This window comes from Tiliqua scincoides, chromosome 4, assembly GCF_035046505.1.
Source record: "Tiliqua scincoides isolate rTilSci1 chromosome 4, rTilSci1.hap2, whole genome shotgun sequence".
NCBI lineage: Eukaryota > Metazoa > Chordata > Lepidosauria > Squamata > Scincidae > Tiliqua > Tiliqua scincoides.
The window spans coordinates 173,787,482-173,814,688 of NC_089824.1; the positions used below are offsets into that span (position 1 = coordinate 173,787,482).

The window sequence follows — 27,207 nt, forward strand, 5'->3', positions numbered from 1 at the left end:
GGACAGGTAGAAAGGGGCTGGGCTACACAGAAGGGTGATGAATGCACCTTATATGGACTTTGGTTTGGGTCCTGCAGGGCTGGACTAAAGTTTCATGCAAGCCACCTTTCTGATCTTATCAGAAGTCAACCAGGTGTCTTTGGAAAGCCTGAAACAGGAAATAGCACTCCCATGTTTCTTGCTCTGTACCTTCTGGCAGTCATGGATATACTGCCCTTGAACATGGAGGCTCTGTTTAGCCATTTTAGTAATTGCTAAAAGCGATGTTCAGGTGGAGTGGCACGTTCAAGATTCTCTCCATAAAAAGTGGCACGTGGCATGCTGCGGGTTGGCCAGCGCTGGTGTAGGTGAATGGCACCAAACTCAGTGAATTCAAAATGATGGAGATGTCTCATCTTGTAGCTTCAACTCCTTCCTGCAAACATTTCCAAACACTAGCAAAAGAATTCATACTAGTCTAAATCTTCCTTCTCCCTGCAACCCTTTTTGGCTTTCAACAAGCATTATTAAATCAATTGGATGTGATTCAATGACTCTCAAGGAAAGAAGAATGAGCAACAAAGTAGTTATACTTGACAGTGGTTTGGTACTTTAACTCCGACATGTAATAAATATGCAGGTAAATAAATAAAGGGGGAAACTAAAATATGAACACATGGATGGATGAATAAATAAATAGATAAATTAAATTAAAAAATAATAATTCTGCAAAAATAAAACAGAATAAAAACACACTGCCCCTTAGTCCTTAAGCTCTAGCTGCGCCCTGAGGCTTTTGTTGGTTGTTTTTGCTTTGTTCCTTTTCTTTGAAATGTTCTGTACTTTCAAAATGAATACATTCTACCAGGAGGCCCATTAAGAGGACCCCATGAAAACAGGAAGGGCAAATTTCTGAACTATGATTCTAGATTAAGTGCGTCGGGGATGGAAACCGGTGGCATCACTAGTATTTTCCTCCCCAAGTCAGTTAAGGTTCCAAACACTTTGCAAGGCTTCAAAAACTACATGGCAGGATTAATAGGAGTTGGAAAGAGGCACAGATAGGTTACATTTCTCAAGTTAGCTTGATGAAGTATCGCAGTATGTCATACTGAGAAACAGGGGGTGCAATGGGAGATGGCAGTCAGACTACATGATTCATTGAAGAGCAGGCACAAAAGCCACAATGCGGTGCTTGGGTTGAGCATTCCTCTTACAGAGGCAGGTCAGTGCTGTTATGCCGAGTTTTCCTGGAAGTCCCATCATCCCTGGGCAGTGCCCTCTGCAAGTTGGACATTGCTGCTGTCTTTTTAAGGTCAATGACCGCATAAGAATCAGCCCTGCGGGCTGGGTGGGCAGCAGGAAGCTGGGCATGGGGGACTGGTGTGCTTTGATGGCCTTTGCAGGGGTCATCCTCCAGTTCCACCTGGATATAGTTGAGCTGCCTCTGCTGCTCTAAACAGGGCCGACGAAAGTCAAAATTGAAGACACTGGGGGCACAGCTGCGGCGGCGCTGTAAGCAGCCCCCCCTGCGCAGGCCCCCATGCAGTGTTGCACTTTCCGAGTTCATGTAGTTTTGCAAAGGGTCATCTTCCTCGGGCTCAGGATAACCATTAGGGGAAGGGGTCATCGCATCCCCAGAATCGTCCTCAGTCTGGTCCTGCCTCAGTGGCTGGCACTCCCACACAGGTGGGAGCGAGGGCAGGTTCTCATAGTGCAGAAGGGTGTTCCGGCGATGAGAGCAGCTGGGGAGATTAAGGTCCTCACGGGCAATTTTCAAGCGCCCGCCACCCCCACGGTGAAGCACAGTACCTCGGGATGGCAGCAGGCCATTGATGTTCTCATACACACACTTGGATGCAAGGCACTCATCTTTGCACTCATTGTTGTTGTTGTTGGGGGTGCAGATATGCCCTGTACACTCCCAATGGGGCCGGCAGAAGCCTTCACATTTCATCATGTGCCTGTAACCAGGGGCAGGGCCTAGCACAAACTTCACTTCTCCAGGCTGCAAGTAAATCTGGGGGTTTCTGTCCTCCAGGGAGCAGCTGTGGTTGGAACGGGGGACAGAAGGATGGACTTCTGGCAAGGAGTGCATACAGTGGCGACCCCTCATCTCCTCCTCACCGCTGGCTGTATTCACATATGTGTGGGACTGCAAGGAGAGAATCAGTGTTAGAGGGTGGTAATGAGAAAGGAACAATACCTTCCAAGAAACAAATTTATGGGGAGAGGTTAAAGGATCCCCTAACCAAAAAAATCACTCTGGACACAGCTAGAGAAGAGGGTTTTCAGAAGAAAGAGGGACTTGCAGTAGCAGCATCGTCAAGTCATGCAGCTCCCAGCACAGTGATGCCATGATGTCACAAAACGTCACATAATCACTTCCAAGTTCTTGCTGAGCATGAAGGAGGAGGAGGCCGCAGTAACTTCTCTAGTCACCTACCCCCCTCTCTTAAGCCTCTGGGGGAGGAGGAGGGGGCGCAGTGGCCAGGTCTGCCATGCCGAGCACAAAGTGGAGGAGGTTGTGGAGGCAGCTTCTTGACCAGGTGGCTGCCCTCCTCCTTTCCCAGAGGCTTGAGAGTACCCAGAAAAAGAAAATGGCTGCACTCTGATGCAACTTTCATCCCTAATAATGGAAAAGCGGAAATATCCACCCCTGCTTCCGTCTCCAGTTTTTTTTTCAGAAAACAAAAGATTAACAGACACAGAAATATAAATGAAAAAGATCACCTATTTCTCTACTGCAGGATAGAGAAAAACATTGGCACAACATATCCCACACACCATGAGGAGGACTTACGTCATCGGGGACAATGAGGGCATGTGTAGAGTCTTCACCCACTGAGGAATGCCTGACATTGCTCATGGGGGGATGTCGGGCTGCAGGGCAAGATGGCACTTCCCCAGGGAAGCTGTGAAACCCATTGGGAAACCCTGGAACTGTATAACCTAAAGCTGGACAAAGAGGAGGTCACAGCATTAGAACATGAAAATAAGCAGAGCCCACAAACTGGCCTTTTATAAAGCTCTATGCATGTTTGCAAAGAAAACAAGGTAAAGGTAAAGGTAAAGGTTCCCCCTGGCATTAAGCCTAGTCATGCCCGACTCTAGGGGCAGTGCACATCTCCGTTTCTAAGCCGAAGAGCCGGCGTTTGTCTGTAGACAGTTTCCATGGTCATGTGGCCAGCATGACTAGGTGCTGATTCGAACTGCCAACAAGCAGTCAACAGCTCAGTGGTTAACCCGCTGCACCACTGTGTCCCCTAAGAAAACAAAACTTCCTGGCTAATAGACTAGCAGATCTATATTAGCTGATGATGATTTCCACTGCAAAGGTGGATGTAATTTGTAGCATAGACCAGATGATTACACATGAACAAGTCCCTAAAACAAATCTAAGTACATGGGAACACCCAGCAAACAAGGGATACTATAACCAAGTCAGGCATTCATAGTCTATTGATACTTGTTGAAGATACTATAGAAGACATGCACAAGTTCCAACTGGAATCACACTGGAGTCAAAAACATATCTGACAACTGCTGTTTTAAACTGTTGTCTGGAATCAAGGCATTGTCAGCATAAAAACTTCAGACTATACAGTAAACACACAACATAGCAGGATTAGCTTGATCAAAAGAAAGGGTAAGGGAATCAAATTGCTAATAAACCACTTGGAGAAGAATCATATAAGCAAAGGTAGAACTCAACCGGATTCCACAAATGTAACAGCCCCAGGTTAGGGAAAGAGAATTTAAAAAAGGAACTGGCACAAAGCAGTGAATCTCTGACAGTGCTGTGATATCACAGTAGTCTGGTCACATCACATTTTACTTTCGTGGATTCCAGTACAGTATATGTACTAAGCAAAAAAAGAGAGAGAAGTTAAATAATGCAGGTGATTCAGCCCATCATTCTACTCACTAAGTATGCGCCTTTGAGTGAGTGAAATGGGAGAATGAATCTGCTGTTCCCTCAGTAGTCTCTGTTTCCATGTGTCTCTCATAGTGTGATTTTAGTTTTTAAAGACTGTACATATTTTTCAGATTTAAGGGTAATTGTGACCACCAATTTTTGCCTTTCGCGCTGACTTCAGAAACTATTCCTCACTTAAGATGCAACCTGACTGTACTACACAAGTACCAGGACTATACTGGCGAAGCAGACTGGCCATCTAGCCTGAACTTAAGGCTTCAAAAAGCCAAGTTGGCCCAAATCAGTGGAACAAACCTGTGGTTGGGACTGAAAGACATACCCTACAGCAGAAGGTTAGTACACAACAATGCCCATCTCCTACCCCTCTGTCTGCCAAGTTGTGGGAAGACCTTACTGTTGGGTGTCTGAGGTGTTCGGGGCAGTTCCAGTTCAGCAACATGACTGTTCCTTGAGAGGACGACAGGTTCCTCCACCACATTAATTCTGTTACACTGCATCAGGTCCTGCAGAAGGTTAAAAATGTCTTCTGCTCTTGAGCACTTGAATGCAAAAATTCCTAAGCAAACACCAAAAGAGTGTTGGGAAGAGAAGATCTGTTTTAATGCCAGTGTGGTCTAGCACTCTAAGCCAAGAAATAAGGTGAAACCTTGATTTAATAGACTAATAAGGGGGGGGAAGGGTGCCCGACCAATAATGTTGAAAGTTGGTTCATTCCAAAACTATTAAAGTCAATAGCGATACACATGCACAAAATGTATACAACTAGTTTTAACAAAGCAGAAAACATGCATTGTTTCTGAAGTCTACTAAATTGAGGTTCATTAACTCAAGAGTTCACTGAGTTCCTCTTACACAGGAAATAAATATATGGTGCAACATGATTAACTTGTTAACCCATAAGTCAACTCTAAGGCAGGCAGGGGTTCAAAAAAGATGGGGTATTTGTATGAACTAAATGAACAAAATAAATTTAATCTCATGGATTAAGACAGAGGTTCGAGATGTCGCAACCAGGGAAGCTCTGTTGCTGCCCCCTTAAAGCGGCAACATGACTGTGCCACCGCCGAGGAGGAAAGAATTTTTAAAAAAAATTTATCGGGGGGGGGTTACTATGGCTCTCCGGAGGAGCCAGGGAACCCGTGAACCCTTCTGCAGGCCTCCCAGTGCCTCCAAACTGCTGTAAAATGCCAAAAAAAAAAAGCCACTTCTGGTTTCATGATGAAAACCAAAAGTGACTTTCTTTAGCATTTTACAGTAGTTTGGAGGTGTGGGGAGGTCTGCAAAGGGGTTTGTGGACTCCCTGGACTCTCTGAAGAGCAATAGCAACCCCCCTAGATAAGTTTTAAAAAAAAAACTTTCCACCCAGGTGGCAGCTCTAGCACGACAATCACATCACCTCCCTTCCCTGCAAACTATCTCTGAGAATTTGGAAACCACTGAATTAAGGTGTACCAGCAAATCAAGATTTAAATGGCTTTATTTGGCTCTAAACTTTATTTATACCCTATTCTTAGGGTATGAGTCATGCTCTCAGTGTACCTTACAGCAGTGGTTCTCAAACTCTCCTGGAGTCTGAGAACCTGGGGTAAGTGCTTGTGGGGGTGGAGACTGGGATGGAAGAAATGTCCTGATGGCACCGTTGGAGCCCACTTTCGGTTTGCAGCTGGAGCTCTGGTGCTCAAAGTTTCAAAAAATGGAAGTGGGCTCTGTCTGCAGATCAGAGCCCACAGCAGCAGAGGGGAGGCTCGCAGAGGGGGTTGCAAGCCTCCAGGACCCTCCGGAAGGCTGCACTGTCCCCCCCAGGTATGTTTAAATGCACCTGGGTGCCCATGGTGCTGTGATCGCTGTGGCGTCGTTGGGACACCCATTTATAGGTCACTCCCCTTCAGGGGAAAGTGAACCGTTTACGTTCCAATGGTGGGTTGCAACCCACCACTTTGAGAACCACTGCCTTATAGCATAAAAAAGTTACTAAACAGCCTTTAAAACAGAAGAAACAGTATAAAATGCTGCTAAGATAGTAAACAACAATAAAACCAACCCAAAGACTATCAGCCTAAGAACTGCTAATCATATCAACTAAACCAGTGGTTCCCAATTGGTGGGTCATGCACTGGGGAACCGGAAGAGGGCCATTCTCCCCTTAAGGAGAGTAGCCCAGAAATGGGTGTCCCGAAGGTGCTGCAGTGATTGTGGCGATGCCAGGAGCAAGGAGTTTTTAACCATGGGGGGGTGGCCCTGGTCTCCAGGTGGTTCTGCGGGCTCACAGCCCCCTCTGCAGGCCTCCCTGCCACTCCAATTAGCTCTGGTCACTGACTGGTGCCCACTTCCAGTTTTTGACAGATAGCCAAACGGAGCTATCTGGAGCAGTTCTGATAGCCAAACAGAGCTATTTGGAGCAGCGGGGAGGCCCGGAGGGGGCTGCGAGCCTCCCAGAGGCCAGCACAACCCCCCTAGTATGTTTAAAAGCCCTTTGCTCCCAGCATCTCAGCAGTCTGCCCCCTGCCCCCACCAATACTCACCGCAGTGCCAAAGTCCAAGTAGGACTTTGGGAACCACTGAATAAAACAGTTTATAAAGCAAATACATTTCCACTGTGCGTCTCAACATTAGTAGCAAGGGCAGGTTGACAGGGATGAAGTTCCAGAGGCCACCACTGAAAAACTCTAAGTTATCGATAGGTTTACAAATGCCATGATCATCAGAGCAAAGACTCCTGAAATGATGCAAGCACATTTCAGATGAGGGTGCTTCCTGAGGTATCCTGGACTTAGGCTAGTAAGGAACATAAAGACAACAGCCAACAACTGGCAAATTCAATTCCTTAGAATTTAATCTGCAGACAGCTAGCTCCAGCAACTGAGACAAGCCAAAGAGGAGAGGGAGCGTTATGGTCTGACTGTCTGTTGCAACATTCTGACTTCAGAGGAACACATTTTACAAGAAACCTGAACATGTTTAAACACATCCCAGGGTCACAGACATAAAGACAGCAAGTCTTCTTGTTGCTTTGGAGTACAAGCCAGAACTGATGGCTCACCAAAATGCCTTTTTAAAATTACTCACATTTGACGGGGAGGGGGAGGGGTAATTCTTGTTTCTGAAACATTTTGGCAAATAATTGAAGCACCATTTTCTAATCAATTCCATCACTACTCTTATTTGCACACCACCCCAGTCAAATGAAGGAGATGACAGAGAGAGAAAGGCAGAAAAGGAAAAGAAAAAAAGATGTGCTGACAACCATGTTCATTAGTCTCATCTTTTTTAAACACTCAACTCAGAGGTTTAATAACCCCACTCCCCCACCCCCGAAATAAAGGATTGATCTGCACTGATCTGGTGCACAGTACATCTACAACAGGGACAAGATATAAAGAGAACATCAGCACATCTCATTATTTCAGCAGTTTTAGGGCCTGATCTTCCAAAAGTGGAAGATTTTCATTCACTCTAATGTGACCTGAAATTACTATACAAACAGGAGGGACAATAGCACACTTTTATAGGATATTAAACTGCAACACTTCCCCACCACAAATATTTTTATCAATTGTCTGACTATGCTGAGTTAACCAATCAGATACTGGCACACACAAATACGCACAAAAAACCATAGCAACAAGGAAAAGAGCATGGCAACGACAGTTGCTACTCTGAAGAAAAATGTTCTTAAGGATTTTTGTTTGGGATGTGTGTGTCTTAAGAGCAACCCTCCACCCCAATTTCTGTCATGCCTTCCCTAGCTGAGAGGAAAGGATCATTCTGGAAAATCGGTTTATGGGAACAAAATCCCAAGGACAATTCAAAAACAAACACTCATTTATGGTTGTATAGCTGTCTGACAAAATAACAGAGGCCTGCAAGTCACTGAAAGATTTTGCTTAGAAACCTTACTTTCTACTCACATCATTTTGAGCCTGCCAGAAAATGAAAGTGAGGGACCCAGAACTCGTCATTATGCTTTAGGCAATGCAGACAGAGATTTCTGGTACTGACCAACACCTGGTAAAACATGGCTTGAAAATCAGAAGCCAGTCAACAGATGCATACACAATTTCTCTCCCTGATGCATATCTAATGTAATAACATTGTTTGCACTAATGCAAATTGCACAACATATGATTTGAAGGGGTTTGCAGGTTACATGAGAACCTAGTTTGTGTTAGTGCACATGTAACACAAAGCTAGTTATGCACGTTGTCGCCTTTAAAAGGGGATTGGACAGATGGAAAAGTTCATCACACATTACAGGCCATGATGACTATATGCAACCTCCAGGTTTTAGAGGTAGCTTATCCCTGAATGCTGGATGCAAGGGAGTGGAGACAGGTTGCAGGTCTCTTGTTGTCTTGTGTACTCCCTGAGGCATCTGGTGGGCCACTGTGAGATACAGAAAGCTGGACTAGATGGGCCCTTGGCCTGAACCAGCAGGGCTCTTACTATGTTCATGTAAAGCAAGCCTCAAAAGACTCTTGTCTATGGTTCTCAGGATCTATGAAGTCCAATATTGCTTACAAGGGATTTTAAATGGTCAAATAAACAGAAGTGAGGGTAGAGACTGTGCTGTGCCTCATTGCCAAGGAGCACAATTCCCCATCTCTAATTCTAGCATAGAGTAAAGGGTTGTGTCTCCATGGAGCTAGATAGGGCATTCCTGCTATACCTTAGTACTGTCATATGACACTTAGAGCCGAATCCTGAACCCTCCCAGCGCTGGCACCGAGTGCAGTAAATGTAAGCACTGGGAGAGTAGGGAGTGCTGGCGCTGGGCCCGCACCAGTCAGGCTTCAGGCCCAGTGGTGGCAGGAGGACATGCTGCCGCCATGGGTAAGTGAAATTGTCGGGTGGTGGTGCGGCCTCTTGGGGGCAGGGGGAGGGCAGAACGGGGGTGGGAAGAGAGTAGGATCAGCAAAGCTCTGCTCAGCTGCATTCTGAACTCCATGTCGGGCTGCAAAGCCCAACACAGTCTCTCAAGTCTGCGCTGGCAAAACAGCCAGTGCAGAGTAGCCCCATTGCAGAGACTCCCAGCAGCTTCCTGGCACTCGCTGGATACAGCTGTAGCCACTTTAGTGCCACTGCTCCAGCGGGCGACAGGAACCATAGGATTGGGTTGCCCTATCCCTCAATGTGCTCTGATGAGACAGTACTATATAACGATTAGCGCAGTGGCTCTTCTGAAAACAAGTTCAATCCCATTATAAGTTGCAGCACTGTGCAAAAGCACCATGAGCTATTTTGTTGACACAGCAAAACACAGGACCAAACTGTATGAGAGACAGTACGGTTTGCTGCAAAATTATAGCAAATTGCTGAAGATGCAGAAGACAAATGCCATGCTGTGATGTGCTCGCTGCAGTACTAACTCTGATCTATACCTCACAGACCCATGAGACCTTTAGTGAAAAGCTTCTGGAACTCTCTCACAATGTACATGGGATCCCCAGAGCCACTCACACTATTCCTTGAAGAATCCTATGAAACAGTATGGCCAAATAAAATTAAGAGTACATGGAGTTATTCAATGAAATGGACCATCAGCATATTCCAAATAAAACAAAACAAACTACTCCATACACAATTCATTTATGGAATCCACTGCAATAAGGCGCAGTGAGGGAATCACTAGCTTGGAAGGCTTTTTTTAAAAAGATGAGACAAATTTATGTAGGGATGTATCTATTACTGACTATCAGCCATGATAGCTAACAATGAAACTTTATGTTCAGAGGTGATATGCTTCTGGCTATCAGATGTCAGGGGACATCTCCATGGTGAACTTGTTTGTTAACTGTCCACTGACAGCAACACAGTGCTAAACAGACCACAGTATTATGATGCACTATCAATTGTCTTCTAAGGGCCACTCACACATTATGAAGAATGTTACTTTGGCTCTATTTTTCCCCCTTTCAAAAAAACAGGGAAGCAGGTGAAATACCACAAAACTGTGGCAGCACAGTAGGACGGCTTCAGAGCTTAATCTCCACCATTGGTCCCTAAAACAATTAATTGCATGCCCACCAACATGCTATTTACATTTGAGAAAAGCTTCAGATGGAAGGTAAAAAGGACCATTCCAGAACAGAGAAAGTTTCATAAAGTGATAACTAGAGTATAATGCAAAGATCTGATTAACCTCGCTGTTTCACTGCAAGAGACATTTTAGTGTCATATATCTTAGTGCAGTCATTAACATTTGGCTAAAATCAGTAAGGGAAGTTCTGAACCTCCTAGAACAGCAATTCTTAAACGTTTCGATCTCTGGAGCCCCAGAGTCTTGGGGAGCACAAGACAAGTGGTGCTGTACCCCAGAGCATGTGCCTAGTGGTGCAGTGCCAAGCAGATAGCAGCCACTTATAGAGGCTTGTGGCTTGTGGAGGGATCTCAAAGAGCCCCAGGGCTCCTAGGAGCTCACTCTGAGAAATACTGTCCTAGGAGATGACTATACACAAGAACAAGATTGACAAGCATACAGTGAGGAAAGAAAGAAAACTTATCCCAACATAACCTTCTCCTGAAATAGTCTCTTAAAGAAAATTTGAAGCCGTTTATCCCTGAAAAGAAATGCACATACCCTGTCCAGTCTGGCAGCGACGCCCACTCTCAAAGGAGAAAAGGTTGGAGTCATACCCATAGCGGCGCAAGCAAAGGTATGGCCATCGAACAGCATCACGTTTGTGTGTGTGCAAAACCAGTTCCCTCTGCGTCAACTCCATAATCCCCGAGCCCAGCTCATTGCCCTCATCGTCAACATTTGTTACCTGCAGGAACATCAAAGTTTGCTGTCAGCAGCTCCAGCAATATGCCAAACACCAGATTAGAAGGCAGGCTAGTTTCTATATGAAATGACATGCTAGAAGGTTGTGTTTGTTAGGAAGGTAGACAGGTCCAGCAACCTCTCCTTGACAGAGTCTCTTTTGCTACTGGAGAATGAGGTAAAATCATTTTAGGACAGCTTCACTGCCAGAGAAATATGTCAGAAGCTGCAGGCCCAGTCTGCAGAAAGCTCTCAGGTCATTCTGAGAACTTAGGGTATTCTCCACCACCCCATAAGAGACTGCCAACAAATGGGCTTACGGTGGTTATGCATGTACTTTGCAAGGTCACCCAAGATTCTCTATTGAGTCTTAACATCATGTAAGCTACCCAGAAGCTACAGTCACCTAAATAGACCAATCAGAAAGATTCATTTATTTTATGAGATGCAATCCAGTTTTTATTCTTTTTTGCTTGACAACTGAATCACTTGGTCTCTACACTATCACACATAAAGGGCAGGGTCAACATGCAATGGATCCAGTTCAATGGGCAACAACATGAAGCTTAACAAAAACAACAGGAGAATTGCAATACACTCTTATGTAAAACAAATACATGAATTAAAGCAATTTACCTTAAATTTGGTGGGGTGGTTATCTGGGACACTGTCTCTGCACAGGCAGCTACAGCAACTTCCCATGATGTCAGCACATTGGGCAAGTCCTAGAACATAAGAAAAAAAATCAAAAACTGTTACACCAAACCCAGCCAATAGACAGCTTGACAGAACACAAGCTATCTTACTGTCAGTCAAAGCCATGCAACAAATGATTTGTATTCTCCAACGAATGCAGCAGCAGGATGAACACGGGCAACACAATGGAGTGGCCGTGATGACACACATATAGCAAGTGTGATTATTTTCATGTGGAGGAATACTTTCACATTCCATTAGCACTAACAACAAAAAGGGCTATGGTTGCTGACCAAAATGATACAACCATTCTGAAGCGATTTAATCTTCTGCTCTAATTAAAAAGTGAGGAATGTATCTTTGTCAAGCTCTAGGATATGATTTTAGGGATATGGCATATGGGAGAAAAACAAAGTTTAGGAACCTTCATGCCTTGCTTGATCCTTACCCAGCCGTGGCCATTAGTAGTTTAAGGGAAAGGGAAAAATCCCCACATTATTTCCACAGTCCTCTGCTGGGTGTCATGGTAAACAGGATGCCAAGAAGTCACCTACAGCTTTATAGGAACCATTCCATTTTTCACCTGATATGGAGAGTCGAACCAAGAGAAACAAAGTGAATATTTTTAGAATATCTTTGTGAATATGAGAACTAGATATTTACCTTAACATGAATGTTTGGGTTCAGAAAAGGGTTGGTTTACAATATTACAAAGTTTTCTTCACAATATAAAGGTTTTTGTTTACAATATTTGTTTACAATATTCTGCCCTTATTTGGTTTCTCGCTTTTCCCCTTGGCACATCTGCTACGTGCTTAAATGCCAACCAGAAAAGAAATTGCCTATACAAAAATCCAGTGTGATCCAGAATCACTTTTATGGAGGAATGAGATGCCAGTAAGTTGACTACCTATTGACTACCAAGACCACTGTTTTTTGTTTTTTGTTTGTTTGTTTTTTACAAAAAAAAGGTGCAGGAACTCACAACTTGTTAATCTTTTATTTATTTATTTATTTTTAAACTGAACTTTGAGGAGTTTTGCAGCCTCAACTGGCCCCCCCTTTTGGCAACTAGCAACCAACCTTTATATTTTGCAGCCATGGAGCACCTCCCCTCCTAAAAAAAAAAATTTCTTTCTCATAGGGATTTGAACCCCTAGCCTCTGGCTCCACAGAGCAGCACTTTAACAATTGAGCCATAGGAACTCTTACACCCAAAGTGTTTGGAACTAATACTTGAGGCGCTGATGGCCACCAGCTGGGCTCAAGACCTTATATATTAGTTCTGAGCACTTTGACTACAGGCTTTCCTATAGCCCAATGGAGAGAGTGCTGGGCTGTGGAGCAGGAGGTCAGAGGTTTGAATCCCTCCCTAGCCCGCAGTTTAAAAAAAAAAGGGTGGAGCATGAGGTCAGAGGTTCAAATCCCTCCCTCAGTGAAAAAGAAAAAAAAAGGTGCTGGAACGCCGTTCCAGTGTGTTCTATTACAAAAAAAGCCCTGACCAAGACAAATACTGTTGTATATTTCATGACAACAAAAGTGCCCTGAATACGTAGAGGCTTACATTTTTAATTGCATCATGAAGTTATCTGATAGGGAAGGCAGGAATGAAGGCTTTTTGTTCTCTGCAAGGATTAGGGTTCCCATACATTTAGGAACAGACACCCTATTCTGCTTTCAGCCTGTTTTTTAGTTACTATTAAGTGTTTTGCTTATTTTTTTTATAACTGAACTATCCTTGGAGATTGGGGTTAAAATCAAAGAACTGTTCAATCCCTTAGAAGTCTCACATTTTTATTTGGATTCCAGTATTAAAAACAATAGTTCACTACAATGGTTTAAAGCTCAGTTTCATGACAATTAACTAAGACCACAAACATAAGTATTTCTACCTAGATGTAAGTCACATTGAGTTAAATGAGATTTACTCTCAGATAAGTGTGTATAGGATTGCAGCCATACTGCTGAAACAAACATTAATCTCTGTTATACTTCTAATAAATAAGTCCTTTAAATATTTGACTATTAGACAGATTATTTAGAGCTGGTGCAGTTTAGTGGTTAAGAGACCAAGCTATGAATAGGGCTAGCCAAACCATCAGGGCGGGGGGTAGTAGATTTGGGGTGCACTTCAACCCAAGTCTGCCGCTGCCGCCATCTGCCTACACTCGCTGTGGATGCATTCCACATTGGATGCAGGTGTGTGGAATGTGGATGCATTCCACATTGAACAGCTTCCTGTTCAGTAAAAAGGAGAGTCATCCTTCCTCCATCACATCCTTCATCCATCACATGGTTCTTTTCTCAAACCAGGTACCAAGTGTGGGACTTTTTTAAAATGACCTCATTCCTTCTTCACATAGTCCCTTTAAATAAACCAGGAAATCCTGCACAACAGAACCACATGTCAGAGGAAGGAAAACATGCAAAGGGCTTTTCTTCCTTTTTGGAGCATGGTGGTAGAGACACTGGGCAGCAAAGTCACTTGTGCACTCCCTGGTTTGACTCTTGCCTTTGCCATGAACTCATCAGGGTTCACTTAAGCAAGCTACTCCTTCTCAGTCTCAGTTCCCCAGCTGCAACAGGGAATAACAATACCTCATAGGGTTGTGGTAAAGACTATACTCAAAAAGTGCTATACAAATGATATTAGATCATATTTTACTGGTCAAATAATTTTAAAGAAGAGCCTCTGCAATGAGATTGCAATGAAATAAAATGATTGAGAAAATTAAGATAGGTCAGCTTAGGCATGCATCATCAAGAGACAACAGCACATCTGAAATCTAAAAAGAATCAAAACCATTTTGCCATTTATCAGTTTTTAAATATCTTGATGCTTTGAATTCTTGATCCTAGTGTAGCAATTTATTCTGCTCCTTTGCCATAACTAAAAACACTTACTTCTCTTCCGAGTTTACAACTTAAAAATTTATGACAGTCTAACAAGCCTGCAGTTTCCTGGGCTTTCAACAGGAACAGTGTTGGCCCTTTTCCCACCCTCTGGCAGCTCACCTGTCTTCCATGTTTTTGTTGGCTGTTTCTCCAGCTGCCTCCAGCTTGGCTGTAAATTACACTTCCTTTGCATAGGCATGAAGTGCCAAACATTCTGTAAACAATTAATATAAAACAAACATCACTACTGTATTTTCCAAAGATTCTCCTTCAAGTTATACCTCTAATGTGACTCAGAACAGTTTCACAGTGACAACTGCACAAGAATATAAGTGCTCCTAATATGAACATAATATATATTTTTAAAAAAATTAGTGTTGTGAAACACTAATTATAATTGGAACAAAATGCTACCAATTCCTATCTTAAAATGGAAAGCATTCCTGTGCAGCAATTGATAAAAGATAAAGGCATCCAAAAGGCATTTTTATTTAAACTTCCAAGGAGCTGCCACACAAAACATTTGCAGGTAACTAACACTTTAAAGCTGAGTCCAGAACACCTGTTCCAATGGCCACTATTCATGAACATGAACATGTGATATTGTAAGGACTGTGAAAAGCCTATGGAACAAGAAGTACAGTAATATCTCCAACAAAGCTGTTTCATCACAACACTATTAGTCCTGGATTAACTGATACCTACTGCAGCCAGTGAGCACAGTGTATTCAGGCCAATCAGCAGTAGTGTCCTGCCTCATGGTCAATGACAATGTTTCAGAGACCACTGCGGATGTATTACTGTACCTCTTTTTTGATGAACGCCATGTTTCCTTGTTTCAATGTTAATACTTAGCCATTAGTTTGTTTGATTTTCTCTGTAAACCGCTTTGTGAACTTTTTGTTGAAAAGCGGAATATAAATACTGTTAATAATAATAATTAATATGTGGTAGTCTGTCCATCCATCTCTGAAAGCCCACTGAAAATGATTTCAGAAAGAGAAATACCAACCAAGTTTAACTAGATAAAAACATAACAGCCTTTCACAATACATGTGTGTGCATGCATACAACTAGAAGCAGTACAAAAAGTTTTTTATCCAGGAAACATTAATGATCTACCAGTTTCAGTGAATGCAAATTTTTAATGAGAATTAGCTCCATGCAAAAAACAATCTACTGCATATTTTTTAAATATGGAACAGAATACTGGAAAGCATCACAAATGCATATATAAGAAGACAGCTGGTATTTACTCCAATAAAATAATTATATCGCCTTAGTCACTTGTCTTATTCCTAGACCAAGCACACTGCTCCTCCAACAGGGCTGTCGATGCTTGGGGACTCCCAAGAATGTGTTCCTGGACCAAGGAGTGTGTTGTAGCTGCAACATTTGAAAATATTTTTCTGGCATCAAGTCCAAATTTAATTAACTGAATCAACTGCAGAACCAATGTTATTGCTGACATTCTGAGCCTGAGAGATTTGCAAATATGAATTGCCTGTAAAAAAATTTTTAATATTGCTTAAAGAAATACTTCACTTACCACTTGAAAAAGAAAATACTACATAAGAGTTTTTTCTTCCAACTATTTCCAGCTGTTCCACTTCAGGCTTTGAAACCACAGCCCACTTTTCTCCCATGTTTCCATTTTTCCTGAGACTTTACATCCCTATTCACAATACCATACATATTTCAGTGCTCTCTCAGTTTAACTGCTGAAATACCTTCTTCAGCAGCTTCACAGTGTTATTCCAGCTATTCAGTCTGAAAAAGACTGCAGTCTTGACACGTCTCTCCCAGTAACCCAACCTAATATATCATTAGTCTCTGCTCATGTTAAGACACAGCTCAGAATTTTCTCCAACCATTTAAGCCTAGTGCTGACTCAACAATCGATTCCCGCAAATTATAGTTTTCAAACTGGTAACATGCATTCTTTCAAGCGTGGTTATACTTCCTTTACAGGCATTAACCACAGTTTCTAACTCAAATCATGGTTAATGAAAACCGTCTTAACCATGGTTTGCAAATCCACTTTAAATTAGATACAATGGCCCAGTTCAGACAAAATGGCTTAGTGCTACACGTACAAGCAGCAAGCTCATGACTCTTTTCCCTCTCATCCACTATGGTACAAAAAAGGAGAATGAACATTTTTGCTTTCACTTCAAAACAAACTGGAGTTCTGCATTATATCTGAACCTGGGAAGCTGCAGTTTGCTAACTCAAACATCAGGACATCAAACCACAGTTTGATCAAAACTTACACTCACCTTCTCTTGCACATGGGTCTGCACCTCCTTTAGGCTTATTCATGAAAACACTAAACCAAAGGTTTTGCATTACAGCTGAATCAAGTCATTCTTTGATTTACAAACCAGGGCTGTGTTGCAGCCTAAGGGCCCAATCCTATCCAATTTTCCAGTGCCAGTGCAACTGTGCTAATGGGGCATCCTCTGGTGGGGAGGCAGTCACAGAGACCTCCTCAAGGTCTGCAGACGCGTGTGGCCTCTGGGAACCAAGTGCCTTGGGAACTAAGTGCCAGGTAAGGCACAAGAGTTTAGCATCTGGGCGAGGAGAAGGCAAGGAGACCTCTGAGTTTTGGAGAAGGAGAGGAGGAGGAGCAGGAGGAGGAGGTAAGTGTACTCATTCTAACGCTTTGTCTTTCTAACTCCCTGTCTTCTAACCTTAACCTTACCTTTAAAGCAACCTTAAATCAAAATTGAAAGTTAGCACCTAAGGGAGGTACATAGGGCTACTCGTGAGCAGGAGCAGAGTCCTACTCGTGAGTAAGAGCAGAGTCCTACTCGTGAGTAAGTGCCCAAGGGTCAGGCATTTAAATCAAAATTGAAAGTTAGCTGCACCTAAGGTAGCACTTAATCGAAGGAAGGGAGGAGGATAAAGTGAAAAGCAGGTTTTCTACTTGTTTAAATTAAACCTATACTTAACCCAGGTTAAACCTAATCTAAGTTAGAACATAACCTAAACAGGTCAGTAAATTGGGACACAGGATCTAGAGAGCAATAAATAATTAAACAAACCCAAATAAAAACTAGCTTGAGGTTACAAAAACAGTCCAGCCTAAGAGAACAGAACTAGGAGGGAAAGGACCTAGGAAGGGCCAATTCCCAACCCATTAAGAGCCCCAGTAGGCTAATCCAAGCAGTCCATTCAGGAGCCTGCAGAGTAGGTCACGCCCATCAGCAGCCATTTGCCTTCCTGAGCTTTTGTAAACTCACCTGGGAAGGCCAGCCCCCTTTCAATCAGGAAGGAAGGAGGGGGGAGGAGCCAGCCAGGAGTATAAAGCTAGGCAGGCCATCGTGTGAGGCTCTCTGCAGACGCGTGTGGCCTCTGGGAACCCAGTGCCTCTGGGAACTAAGTGCCAGGTAAGGCACAAGAGTTTAGCATCTGGGCGAGTTCAGCAGCAGGGCGAGGAGGCCAGGGCCCCATACACTGCCCTTCCTCTTCCCTAGAGAAAAGGCTGCTATCCAGTGTACGGTTTTTAAAAGGACCCCTAAATAAAACAACAAAAACAACAACAAAAAAGCTATGCAGTCAGACAGCCAGCAGCAGGGTGGGGGCTATCCAGTGTTCTGCATCGAGTGCCACATGTATGATTATATGCCTCTGGGGCATAAGTCATGGGTGTGTCCTCGGTGCAAGGAGCTCCAGGCTCTCAGGGAACGCGTCCGCTCCCTTGAAGCCTTGGTGGCCGACCTGGAGAAGCGCAGGCAGCCAGAGGAGGACCGTGGGGAGACTTCTGGGGACGACCAGGCTTCGTCCCAACCTCAGGCGTGCAGCTCCTCGGCTGCCCGGGTGGGAAGTCTCGGGACTGGAGGACGTCATCCTGGAGAGGAGGGAAACAATCCCCTAGGGGGGACCCCTTCTCCAGGGGATGGTCCCGTATCCGAGCGCACTCGGGATACTCCTCGGCGGGAGGGGGGTCGGGGGCTTCTTGTAGTGGGGGATTCGATTATTAGAAACATAGAGAGGGGGGTTTGCGACGGATGTGAGGACCGCATGGTGACTTGCCTGCCTGGTGCGAAGGTTGCGGACATCACTTCTCGTCTAGACAGGCTAGTAGACAGTGCTGGGGGAGAGGTAGCGGCTGTGGTGCATGTCGGCACCAACGACATGGGCAAGTGTAGCTGGGAGGTCCTGGAGGCCAAATTTAGGCTTTTAGGCAGGAAGCTGAAAGCCAGGACCTCAAAGGTAGCGTTCTCTGAAGTGCTACCTGTTCCACGCGCAGGGCCAGCTAGGCAGGCGGAGATCAGGGGTCTCAATGCGTGGATGAGACGGTGGTGTAGGGAGGAGGGGTTTAGATTCGTTAGGCACTGGGGAACGTTTTGGGACAAGCGGGGCCTGTACAAGAGGGACGGGCTCCATTTGAACCAGAATGGAACCAGACTGCTGGCGCATAACATTAAAAAGGTGGCAGAGCAGCTTTTAAACTGATCCCTGGGGGAAGGCCGACAGGAGCCGAGGGGCATCCGGTTCGGGACTCCTCATCCCTATGGGATGAGGATGGGGAGGTTAGAGAACAACAAGACAAAGGCAGGGTAGGAGAAGAAATTGGGAAAGGTAGGGTGATGGGATGTGATAGACGGTTTGGCACAATGAGAGGATGCGGGACAAAGGAGCAAATAAGCAGCCCATCCTGGGGCATTCCATGTATAAATGCTTTTATGCGAATGCCCGAAGTCTACGAGCAAAGGTGGGAGAACTGGAATGTCTGGTGACAAGGGAAAATATTGACATAGTGGGCATAACGGAAACCTGGTGGAATGCGGAGAATCAGTGGGATACCGCAATCCCGGGCTATAAACTCTACAGGAGGGATAGGCAGGGGCGTGTTGGAGGTGGGGTGGCCGTTTATGTTAAGGAAGGGATAGAATCCAGCAAAGTAGAGATTGAAGGTGGGTCCGACTCCACCGTAGAATCTCTGTGGGTTAAATTACCAGGCTTGAGCAGCGATGTAATACTGGGGGTGTGCTATCGTCCTCCAGACCAGAAATCTGATGGGGACCTTGAAATGAGGAAACAGATCAGGGAGGTGACAAGGAAGGACAGGGTTGTAATCATGGGGGACTTCAATTATCCTCATATTGACTGGGTCAATTTGTGTTCTGGTCACGATAAGGAAACCGGATTTCTTGACGTGCTAAATGACTGTGGCTTAGATCAGCTAGTCACGGAGCCCACCAGAGGACAGGTGACTCTGGATTTAATTTTGTGCGGTACGCAGGACCTGGTTAGAGATGTAAACGTTACTGAGCCATTGGGGAACAGTGATCATGCTGCGATCCGTTTTGACGTGCACGTTGGGGGAAGAATACCGGGCAAATCTCTAACAAAAACCCTTGACTTCCGACAGGCGGACTTCCCTCAAATGAGGAGGCTGGTTAGGAGGAGGTTGAAAGGGAGGGTAAAAAGAGTCCAATCTCTCCAGAGTGCATGGAGGCTGCTTAAAACAACAGTAATAGAGGCCCAGCAGAGGTGTATACCGCAAAGAAAGAAGGGTTCCACTAAATCCAGGAGAGTGCCCGCATGGCTAACCAGCCAAGTTAGAGAGGCTGTGAAGGGCAAGGAAGCTTCCTTCCGTAAATGGAAGTCTTGCCCTAATGAAGAGAATAAAAAGGAACATAAACTGTGGCAAAAGAAATGTAAGAAGGTGATAGGGGAGGCCAAGCGAGACTATGAGGAACGCATGGCCAGCAACATTAAGGGGAATAATAAAAGCTTCTTCAAATATGTTAGAAGCAGGAAACCCGCCAGAGAAGCGGTTGGCCCTCTGGATGGTGAGGGAGGGAAAGGGGAGATAAAAGGAGACTTAGAGATGGCAGAGAAATTAAATGAGTTCTTTGCATCTGTCTTCACGGCAGAAGACCTCGGGCAGATACCGCTGCCCGAACGGCCCCTCCTAACCGAGGAGTTAAGTCAGATAGAGGTTAAAAGAGAAGATGTTTCAGACCTCATTGATAAATTAAAGATCAATAAGTCACCGGGCCCTGATGGCATACACCCAAGGGTTATTAAGGAATTGAAGAATGAAGTTGCAGATCTCTTGACTAAGGTATGCAACTTGTCCCTCAAAACGGCCACGGTACCAGAAGATTGGAGGATAGCAAATGTCACGCCTATTTTTAAAAAGGGAAAGAGGGGGGACCCGGGAAACTATAGGCCGGTCAGCCTAACATCTATACCGGGTAAGATGGTGGAATGCCTCATCAAAGATAGGATCTCAAAACACATAGACGAACAGGCCTTGCTGAGGGAGAGTCAGCATGGCTTCTGTAAGGGTAAGTCTTGCCTCACAAACCTTATAGAATTCTTTGAAAAGGTCAACAGGCATGTGGATGCGGGAGAACCCGTGGACATTATATATCTGGACTTTCAGAAGGCGTTTGACACGGTCCCTCACCAAAGGCTACTGAAAAAACTCCACAGTCAGGGAATTAGAGGACAGGTCCTCTCGTGGATTGAGAACTGGTTGGAGGCCAGGAAGCAGAGAGTGGGTGTCAATGGGCAATTTTCACAATGGAGAGAGGTGAAAAGCGGTGTGCCCCAAGGATCTGTCCTGGGACCGGTGCTTTTCAACCTCTTCATAAATGACCTGGAGACAGGGTTGAGCAGTGAAGTGGCTAAGTTTGCAGATGACACCAAACTTTTCCGAGTGGTAAAGACCAGAAGTGATTGTGAGGAGCTCCAGAAGGATCTCTCCAGACTGGCAGAATGGGCAGCAAAATGGCAGATGCGCTTCAATGTCAGTAAGTGTAAAGTCATGCACATTGGGGCAAAAAATCAAAACTTTAGATATAGGCTGATGGGTTCTGAGCTGTCTGTGACAGATCAGGAGAGAGATCTTGGGGTGGTGGTGGACAGGTCGATGAAAGTGTCGACCCAATGTGCGGCAGCAGTGAAGAAGGCCAATTCTATGCTTGGGATCATTAGGAAGGGTATTGAGAACAAAACGGTTAGTATTATAATGCCGTTGTACAAATCTATGGTAAGGCCACACCTGGAGTTTTGTGTCCAGTTCTGGTCGCCGCATCTCAAAAAAGACATAGTGGAAATGGAAAAGGTGCAAAAGCGAGCAACTAAGATGATTACGGGGCTGGGGCACCTTCCTTATGAGGAAAGGCTACGGCGTTTGGGCCTCTTCAGCCTAGAAAAGAGACGCTTGAGGGGGGACATGATTGAGACATACAAAATTATGCAGGGGATGGACAGAGTGGATAGGGAGATGCTCTTTACACTCTCACATAATACCAGAACCAGGGGACATCCACTAAAATTGAGTGTTGGGCGGGTTAGGACAGACAAAAGAAAATATTTCTTTACTCAGCGTGTGGTCGGTCTGTGGAACTCCTTGCCACAGGATGTGGTGCTGGCGTCTAGCCTAGACGCCTTTAAAAGGGGATTGGACGAGTTTCTGGAGGAAAAATCCATTATGGGGTACAAGCCATGATGTGTATGCGCAACCTCCTGATTTTAGGAATGGGTTAATTCAGAATGCCAGATGTAGGGGAGAGCACCAGGATGAGGTCTCTTGTTATCTGGTGTGCTCCCTGGGGCATTTGGTGGGCCGCTGTGAGATACAGGAAGCTGGACTAGATGGGCCTATGGCCTGATCCAGTGGGGCTGTTCTTATGTTCTTATGTCTCTTGGGGAATATTTGTTCCCTTGCCCTGGGACTGCATTGAGGATGCACCGGTGCTGGAAAGTTGGATAGGATTGGGCCCTAAGCCATTCCTGCCCAATATTGCATATAAGCAACAAGGACCAAATGTGTATGGGTTATTAATGCAAACTTTCTATGGGCAGAAATGGGTTATTAATGCAAACTCAGGGTTAACATCTGAAGAGAGGAGAAACAGAAAGAGACGGAATGGAACACATGTTCAGGACGATGACTACCAATTTACAAATCATGATCTCTAGGGAGTAGTGCTATCTCTGTCTCAGGCCTTATTACAATTGATTTTGCATCAGGCTTTCACCTTAGAATTACTTACTCTTTATCTCCACAGGATAAATTCTGTCTCCAAATCACGTTATTCAAGCTGAACACAAACCATCCACTCTGTATACCTCTCCATATTATTTCAATTCTGAAATAAAAACAAGTGCTTTCTTTGGGCATCTTCCCCATGATTCAGCAAGGAATGTTGTCACCTAGCTCTGCAACTACAAAATGCAAACCATTTTGCATATAAGCATTTCCAGTTCTGCTGAAAGAATAGGAGACTCAAAACCACAGAAATGTCAGAAGGAATTCTGAAGGTTCCCTACCTAGAAAATTATAACTAGAAAGGCCTGGGTAAAAATATAGTAACTCACGTTTATGCTAGTTTGCACATCGATTATTAACATGCTAATAGTTTGAAAACATGCAAGAAATCTCTTAAGCTCCATAGTAGAGACTATTGTAATGGCCAGGAACAAAGAGACTCACAGAGAAATGAAACAGATATACAGTGACAACACTCGGTATTGCAATGGGTCATGAAATCAAGTATATAGAAAAAATCTTACAGAAAAAAAACATATACTGAGTTTTAAAATCTACATTCCAAGGACATGGTTAACCTCTCAGTGCTAGGAATTAGGAAGAAATTTTTCCTGTCTGCCTGTTTATAGAAGAGGGGTTGTGCATCTTTTGACAACTACTCTGAGATGTGACCTGCCAACCTGTACTGAGTAGACAAATGAGTCCTTTTCAGACAATTAATGACACCAAATACATCTTAAAGGCAGCTAACACAAGACAATGATAAGTAACAAGCATTTTAATTCACCATCGACCTCAACTCAAAATGCCTGTATATACCTTTCTACATTTTCCCTTTTCTATTCTGTTAACAACTGCTCCCTTGTATCTAAAAGTCCTCAGTAGCCCTTACTCATTGAACCCACAACGGGGTCTCTTCTGAAACCACTCAAGATATTGAATGACATATTTGACATTGAATATCTAATAGTACCACCTCATTTCCTCCCCAATATGCCTCACCGATTCTACAAGACCCAAAAGCAGACAGAATTCACTAATGTTGCACATATTTACAGCACCCAGTGCTATATGAACTAACTGGCTATTAGTCCACAAGTGAAGGACATGCTCGGGGCTCTATGTATTCTCTGTGTACACAGGATCACCGTGAAAGTCCAGTAAACTCCAGTGCAAAACAACCAGAACTGAGAATCTCAGGCTTGTTTTTGTTCAAAACACTCCTGACTGCAAAGTAGGAAAACGCATTGGCTGTATCAGCTGAATGCTCAAAGCAGCTTTACATGTTACAAAGTCAATGTGTGCACTTTCCAGTAAAATAAAATCATAACATTTGAAACATGTTTCTTAAAAAAAAAAAACTTTCTGCGTACCTCACAAACATGCAGCAAATGAATGTCATGGGTTCCAGGCCCCCAGCATATGTCAGCAATGTACATAAATTTTTTTTAATCAATGTTTTTAAATCAGGTGTACAGTGTTGATCTGTAAGACTGTAGTCTTACCCCTTCCCTCTTCCATTGGTTATTATCTGTACCTCGGCTCTACTGCCCAGACTTACCCAATCTTGGTTCCCCTCTATTCTTGCCCTATTGCCACCCAATCCTAGCAAAACACAAACAAAGCAACAAAATCCAAACTCACTGAAAATTTAAACAGTGAAAACTGAGTACAGTATACAAAATAAATACATCTATATAAACGTATCTGCATAACATAGGATTTGGTATTCTTAGGTGCATTAGATTAATTTTTGTATACACAAGTCACATGCAGATGTGAATATACATCTTATTTTGAGAAACATCAGTGAAAACCCATCAGTTATGAAAGAGGAGGTTTTCCAAAAGCGTCCCATTCCAATTTATTTAGATATAAATGGGAAAAGAGGCCACCTGAACGGGGGGGGGGGAAATCCGCGCCCATTTGTCTGCCTGTACCATCTCAAAACAAACCTGAGTCACACTTGCTTGCTCTTTTATTCACTTCTCTCAGATACGGTACTTTATTTCCAGTCTTCATGAATCATCACAGGTTAGCTACCTCTCTCACTGAACACGGAGAAACTCTTGTACCAATTTATGTTGCCTGAAAACAATCTGCTTCTTGACAAGCACTAGAAACCTACATGAATGGTTGCTTTGGAAAAATATGGCACAATTAACTAGTTCCACAGGAAATAAATGCATTAGATTTTAAAGGTAACAGATCTTGTGGCATAAAATTGTCCCATTGAAGCTGTGAGTCCAATTTACAGTTCACTGACCACTTCAGAATGACTGAATGTGTCTGTGATGTTCCATCAAGTGGTAATCCACTTGTTTTTGTTACCTATTCTTGTTCTAGGGATGATTCAGACATAAACCATGGACATAAGCATTTATGCAATGCTATTAGCAGTTCGACCCCAATTTATTTTAAACAACGACAGATAAACCAAATCACAGTCCCCTAAGTTTGGGCATAACTCCAGTTAGATCAAAAACCAATACAGCAGTGGTTCTCACACATTTGGCACCGGGACCCACTTTTTACAATGAGAATCTGTCAAGACCCACCAGAAGTGATGTCATGACTGGAAGTGACATCATCAAGTAGGAATATTTTGAACACTCCTAGGCCGCAATCCTTTATTTACTTTATTTCCAGTCTTCATGAATCATCACAGGTTAGCTACCTCTCTCACTGAACACGGAGAAACTCTTGTACCAATTTATGTTGCCTGAAAACAATCTGCTTCTTGACAAGCACTAGAAACCTACATGAATGGTTGCTTTGGAAAAATATGGCACAATTAACTAGTTCCACAGGAAATAAATGCATTAGATTTTAAAGGTAACAGATCTTGTGGCATAAAATTGTCCCATTGAAGCTGTGAGTCCAATTTACAGTTCACTGACCACTTCAGAATGACTGAATGTGTCTGTGATGTTCCATCAAGTGGTAATCCACTTGTTTTTGTTACCTATTCTTGTTCTAGGGATGATTCAGACATAAACCATGGACATAAGCATTTATGCAATGCTATTAGCAGTTCGACCCCAATTTATTTTAAACAACGACAGATAAACCAAATCACAGTCCCCTAAGTTTGGGCATAACTCCAGTTAGATCAAAAACCAATACAGCAGTGGTTCTCACACATTTGGCACCGGGACCCACTTTTTACAATGAGAATCTGTCAAGACCCACCAGAAGTGATGTCATGACTGGAAGTGACATCATCAAGTAGGAATATTTTGAACACTCCTAGGCCGCAATCCTACCTGCACTTACCCAGGAGTAAGTCCCATTGACTATCATTGTTAAAAGAATATACATAGTAGCTTATTAAAAGTACAGGTCTGTAACAGTTCCCCAAATGCAGTCACATACTATGGTAGTATCAAGTCTAATATACTAAAATAAAATATTGAAATGAACAGGGACCCACCTGAAATTGGCTTGCGACCTATCTAGTGGGTCCCAACCCACAGTTTGAAAAACACTGCAATACAGAATCTTTTAATATCCTCTTCTCTCATATGGAAAATGATCTCTGACACTCAACGATCTCAACGATCTCCGACACTCATTCTCTCGATACCGAGCTAAACAAGCGCATCGGTAAAGCAGCTACCACGTTTTCCAGACTCACAAAGAGAGTCTGGTCCAACAAGAAGCTGATGGAACATACCAAGATCCAGGTCTACAGAGCTTGCGTCCTGAGTACACTTCTGTACTGCAGCGAGTCATGGACTCTTCACTCACAACAGGAGAGGAAACTGAGCGCTTTCCACATGCGCTGCCTCCGACACATCCTCGGCATCACCTGGCAGGACAAAGTTCCAAACAACACAGTCCTGGAACGTGCTGGAATCCCTAGCATGTATTCACTGCTGAAACAGAGACGCCTGCGTTGGCTTGGTCATGTCGTGAGAATGGATGATGGCCGGATCCCAAAGGATCTCCTCTATGGAGAACTCGTGCAAGGAAAGCGCCCTACAGGCAGACCACAGCTGCGATACAAGGACATCTGCAAGAGGGATCTGAAGGCCTTAGGGATGGACCTCAACAAGTGGGAAACCCTGGCCTCTGAGCGGCCCGCTTGGAGGCAGGCTGTGCAGCATGGCCTTTCCCAGTTTGAAGAGACACTTTGCCAACAGTCTGAGGCTAAGAGGCAAAGAAGGAAGGCCCATAGTCAGGGAGACAGACCAGGGACAGACTGCACTTGCTCCCGGTGTGGAAGGGATTGTCACTCCCGGATTGGCCTTTTCAGCCACACTAGACGCTGTGCCAGAACCACCATTCAGAGCGCGATACCATAGTCTTTCGAGACTGAAGGTTGCCAATAATACATATGGAAAAGAAAAAGGAAGCTTAGGAGACCACGCCTTGTTCACAAAACAATAAACCATGGTTTAGTAAGATGTTTGAACCAGGGTCAAAGAGTAAATCAATATTATTATTGATGGCACACTATCAATAACCCCTACACCAGTGCTCATATACAAAAAAACATTGATGGCATTATATTGTACCTATTGAGTTATGCTGAGATAATGGGAAAAGCGATCTAAGCACTGCTTCCATTGTCGACCATAACAGAAAAAGCTGCCTTCTACTGAATCAGTTCACTGGTCCATTAACGTCAATATTACTGACATTCACCTTGGGTTTGAGATAGGAATCTTTCTCTGCTCTACCTGAAAGTGATACAACGCATGTGCTCTACCACCAAGCTGCAGCCTGTCCCCAAAGTCACATGGCCATTTTACACACTCCCAGAGGTTCAGCATAAAGTAAACATGTAAAAACACAAAAATGAAAACACAAAAAGCACAGACTTAAATAATATTTGTAAAAGCATCAGAATACACGAGGTCCTACACAGAGGAGAAAGCATATAAGCCCTTAGCGGCAGCCTCAAATGCCCCCAAA

General features: G+C 44.0%; 1 protein-coding gene across 1 annotated transcript in view; it reads right to left on the minus strand.

Annotated features, from left to right (window-relative positions):
* Positions 1-283: 283 nt before the first annotated feature.
* FRS3 (fibroblast growth factor receptor substrate 3) overlaps positions 284-27,207 on the minus strand; it is a 28,926-nt gene continuing 2,002 nt past the window's right edge. The window contains exons 2-8 of the mRNA XM_066625332.1: positions 14,391-14,484; positions 11,824-11,958; positions 11,316-11,404; positions 10,497-10,683; positions 4,314-4,475; positions 2,783-2,937; positions 284-2,134 (exon numbers count right to left, since the gene is read on the minus strand). Coding sequence (XP_066481429.1) covers positions 1,193-2,134; positions 2,783-2,937; positions 4,314-4,475; positions 10,497-10,683; positions 11,316-11,381 — 1,512 coding nt within the window. The 5' untranslated portion in view covers positions 11,382-11,404; positions 11,824-11,958; positions 14,391-14,484 and the 3' untranslated portion in view covers positions 284-1,192. The remainder of the gene's footprint in view (positions 2,135-2,782; positions 2,938-4,313; positions 4,476-10,496; positions 10,684-11,315; positions 11,405-11,823; positions 11,959-14,390; positions 14,485-27,207) is intronic.